Source organism: Triticum urartu, chromosome 3 (assembly GCF_003073215.2).
Source record: "Triticum urartu cultivar G1812 chromosome 3, Tu2.1, whole genome shotgun sequence".
In the NCBI taxonomy this organism is placed as follows: Eukaryota; Viridiplantae; Streptophyta; class Magnoliopsida; order Poales; family Poaceae; genus Triticum; species Triticum urartu.
The window spans coordinates 257518155-257522994 of NC_053024.1; the positions used below are offsets into that span (position 1 = coordinate 257518155).

A 4840-nucleotide genomic window follows, 5' to 3' on the forward strand; every position below is an offset into this window, starting at 1 on the left:
GGACATTGTTTGTGGTAGCCGCGATCCAACCTACGTTTTCGGCACCGCCTTGGTTTTACCACGAGGACTTGCTCTAGGGTGATTGCTTGAGGGTTGAGGCCAGCTCTCATCCCTCGATGAGGTCGCCCATGGGCAGCTACCGGAGTTCGTCGTAGCAGAACAATTTGCTTAGCACAAATGGAATTTCTTGAGATTTAAATTTGAAACTTGACTGGTGTTTTCTCCACCAATCTAAACCAAGTTACTGCCAGGTTTTCTATCAGCAAAGAGAAATACTATTTCCTTCCCTCCTTCAACACCATCAGCGCAAAATTACTGATGCTGCTTATTTCCTTCCACCATGGAAATCTCACCCAACACTCACGGTGGGTAAGTAACAATTGCCTACTGCACTTATGGATTACAAGCACATAATAGTCATATAAACATGCCAGGCATCAAGCTTTAAAAAATTATGGTGACTAATGTACATGAAAAGCTAGAAATTGTATGATCGGAGGCTCTCTTTAATTCGAAGTCCTGGCAGAGCACCTCAGCTAGTGTTTTCTGATCTCACTTGAAAGCTTAATGCTTCATTGATCCTACTGAAAACAAGTCGAACCGGGATGCACGCGATAGTTGGCCCGCCAATTTTCCGAACTACAGTATTTCTCTTTGTGCTTTCTCTGCGGCTGCTGCCAAAAGATGAGAGCCTGCGCATTTTCCTTGGTGAAGATGCTGATTTCTTGGTATGTGGCCGCCAGGACTTATCCATATCATGCTCCGAGACCTTTTTACGGCCACCAAGTTTTGATTTAGATGAATGTGACGATCTTGGCTGGCGCGGTTCTGCAACTTTGCTCCTCTTTAGCAAGTGGGTAGGACTGTTCTTTGCCAGATGGTGATTATCTCTACTTTCCACAGGACAACTATCATCCAAAACAACAACAGGTACAGGAAACCCCATAACAGGTTTACGGTTCCATTTACTTGTCAGAGAAACAAGAGGTGCACGGTGGCCCTTGTAGGTTCCTTCGACTGCCAACTCAACATCATAAAGTTTATAGTCTGCTTGTACACTCTTCATTGGCTTTACCACATGGCATCTTGTAGATTTCATATCAGGTTTCTGCTCAGGCAGTATTACTTTAAGCGGTGACCCATAATATGGGGATGCTGCCCCAACCTTTTCAGAGTGTGAATGGTTGCTTAGAGTTTCGAATGACTCATCATGCTCGGGTCCGCTTTCATAATATTGTTGCCCCATAATGCCAGCACCATCATCTGGAGGAACCAGCACAAATTTCATGCTACTCCCAGGATCACTAGTACTTCCGACTCGTGCATCCAACCCAGTAACATCTTCATCTTGTTCCTTGCATTTTATTGTCCTTCCATATTGTTCCACGATCAAACTTTCATCCATGTTGCAGCTTACTGGAGTTACCTGTATGTTTTTCTTCTTGGAACTTGTATTATCACGAAGTAAGGGTATGTGTTCTCTGCTATAGTCAGTAATTTGTGTCTTGCCTTTTAAGGTCTCATCCTTTACAGATGCACACGATCCATGTGTGTGCAAATGGCCTGATAAAAGATCAATTGAGAAGCATTAAGCAGTGCGTTCTGTGATAGTTCAGATAGTGAAAAACTGAACAGATATTCACCATTTGCAACATAATCAGTAACTTCCATAAGAATAAGAGATTGAAATAAAGAATGTGCATACTTAACTAATTGTGATAAATCCCAAAGCTATATGGTAGAAATATGAAAGATCAGGCTGGTAAAGGAAACATGCCAATGTGTACAGGATTCACCTCTAACACATGGTCGACTTGATCACAAAGCATGGAGCAGCTTATAATAACAAAACCTGGTGTGGTAAAACCCCTATTTCAAAAGTTGCTCAAAGAGTATTACAACCAAACGCATAACTTCTTCCGTATCTAATTACCCGCTATTATATGATGGTCATCATCTTGAACACAGTGCTTAAATGTATAGCAGCTGAAAGTGGAATTAAGGAAGCGGTACTATCTGTTTACCTTCTGCTGTGACATCATCCTCCATAGTACGGTGAGCATCAAGAAACTCATCATCATCAGAGCAGCCATCACTAAGAAACCCAGTCCCGTCCAAGACTTCAGCTTCCTTTAGTTTAGAAGCTTTGGTAGAACCACTGTGACTAGTACATAAGGCATCTGCTGAAGTCTCCACACTTGAAGTGCCCGAGCTGTAAGAACAATTTAAATTTCCTGGCAAAGAAAATCCCCCCCAATTTGATTCGAACACGTTCGACAGTTTGTGTCCAGGGGACTGGACAGAAGACTGTCCTGAAGCGTCCCAATATGTTGGAACTTTCACTGCTGAATCTTTACATAACTTTGACAAAGGACGTCGCTTATCTTTCTTTCTTGAATTTTCATAAGCTTGACCAATATTGGAGCGTTTCCTTTTTGTCAATGAATGAGACTGATTATTCTTGTTTATTCCATTTGTGCTAGGCAACTCATAGCCAAAGCTTGGCCCACTTTCAAGATGAGGTAAATCATGATACCAATTTGAAAAAGAACCAGCACTTGACTTCTGTTTGGGGGTCCTGTTTGATCCAATAAGGTCTCTCATACGCCGGAATCCTTTAACTGTGTCATCCTCAAATTTGTTTGATGCCTTCCGTTTCTTCCTTGAAGATGAAGCATACCTAGTACTTGAAGAGGATATATTTTGTGGCACCTTGAAAAATGTTGACCCTTCAGATAAACCTTGAGGTGAGTTTTCTTCAATATCATACAGACCCCTTTCTACGCGAGAAGATATTCTGCTGGCTCCACCTATGTTTCTAGAATTTGCAGAATACCTGTTCTCAGATGCACACATAGCATCGTCCATCTCATCTTCGTCTGGAAAGCGAGATCTTTCTATTTCAAGGGCGTGCATAATAGCATCCTCCCTGCGAACATACTTTCCTTCATTGTAGGTCCTCTTTTGCTGGCGAGCCAAAATTTTCGCTTTTTCTATACACTCTTCATACTCACCACACCGGAATGCCTTCACGCGCTTAGATTTCTCAAGATTATACCAGTCACTATGATGAAGTAAAAGAGAACAAGATAAAAAATCAGACTTAAGATACATCAACATGAAAAACATAATAATCTATGCGAATTAGCAAAAGGGAATTATAAGTGCAAAATAAATGAGTCAAAACTAGAAAAACAAAACCTAAAACGAAGCAATGTACAGAGTAAAGATGCAATGGAAGTGAATAAACATAAGAACCACCAGTTCATCCAGGCAAGAAATGTTATCATAAACTAAGCTTGACAAGAGGAGGAGGGGGGGGGGGGGGGGGAGGGGGGGGGGGGGGGGGGGGGGGGGGATCACAGGCTTAGCATGAGCATATGTTCAGATATAAATCATAGCCTTTGCACAAGTCAGCATAACAACTAAACCCAGATCTTGATGCGTGGCACTTTTCTTCCTAGCATACAGAGGGGATGCAATATGTATGTCACCTAATTGATCCTTCTAATGCCTTGCAAGATTTTTGCAATAGAAAAATAGATAGTGCAAGGATGTACCTAGTTTTCACCATTTCCAAGTCTGAGAGAGGTACTATACATACTAATACTACTCTATGGGTAGAAAGAACAGCAGACGGTGTCAATCGGCATCGTTTGCTGTAGTGCAAAATATGGATGGCATCATCAGGAGAAAAGAAAATTATGCCGTGGTAGAAACCACAGCAAGGATTATCCGAACAGATCGAATCTACGCATGCATAAGCACAAGAAAGAAACAGAGAAGCAATTAGGAAGAGTGGTTGTACGGACATGCTGCCGTCCGGGCGGCCGAGGAGCTTGATGGGTGTGCCTGCAGAGCGCGGTGGAACCACGCAGTTCTCGGGTAACTCGTCCTGGCCAAGGATCCGACCGGGCCACCAGGATCCGTTGCGGCGGCGCACCCAGACTAGCGCACCCACCTCCGCGTCCGCCCCCGTCACGCCGGCGGGGAACTCCTCCTCTCCACCGACGCTTCCCATCCCGGAACCGCCGCCGCCCTCACCGGGTCACGACCATGAGCTGCCCCTCCGCTCAAGACAAAAATTGATCAAGCCAAGAACGACTTTCTTGTCTAAGAACGCGAGGAGGGAGGCAGATGAAACCAGCAAAGGAGCGAAGGCAGCGCTCAGCGAGCGCGAGCGGCGGTGGCGGCGGTGTACTGTTCCGTGGAGATGGGAGGTCTCCGTGCTATGGAGAAGCAGAAGGGGGAGGCGGACGGGGGAGGTGGGGTCTCCCCGTCTGGGGAAGAGGAAGAAGGGGTAGGGGGTGGGACAGAGATCCAGTGCCTTGCCCACGGCAAGGCACGGCATAACTGGCGGCCCAGTCAGCCGTTGAATCAAGGAGACGGTTCAGATCGAATACTGTAACGCAGAACACTGTACGGGAGATTATAGACCAAACACTGTAGGTGGGGTACCGTAGACCGAACATTGTAGAACGGTTACTGTTCATGCAGATCTGGCCGTTGATTCTGGCTCGGACGATGCGGAGAGGGGAGCCAGTCACCATACTGTTCATCGGTGCCTTGCTCACAGCAAGACATTGGATCTCATTCAGGGGGGTGGGGGGTTACGTGTACCGCGGCCTGAACGTGGGTTGGGCTATTTCCTTGCTCGGGCTGCGGAGTCGGCCTCTCATAACCGCAACGAGACCACACTAGGCTTTGTATAATGGTGGGTGCTTAGAGCATCTCCACTAGCCCCCCAAGACGCTTTCCCAGACCATTTTTTGGGCGTCGGCGGACAAAAAACGTCCCACTCATTTCCTCAAGTCCTTATTTTTCGCCGGATTCGAGCAAA

At 45.7% G+C, this 4840-nt stretch overlaps 1 protein-coding gene across 1 annotated transcript; it reads right to left on the reverse strand.

Annotated features, from left to right (window-relative positions):
- Window positions 1–278: 278 nt before the first annotated feature.
- Window positions 279–4320, reverse strand: LOC125543776. The gene is made up of 3 exons (XM_048707244.1): window positions 3813–4320; window positions 2025–3064; window positions 279–1563 (listed from the first exon to the last, which is right to left on the reverse strand). The coding sequence occupies exons 1-3, from the start codon at window positions 4019–4021 to the stop codon at window positions 533–535; spliced, it is 2280 nt and encodes a 759-aa protein (XP_048563201.1). The 5' UTR covers window positions 4022–4320; the 3' UTR covers window positions 279–532.
- Between the last annotated feature and the right edge of the window lie 520 nt (window positions 4321–4840).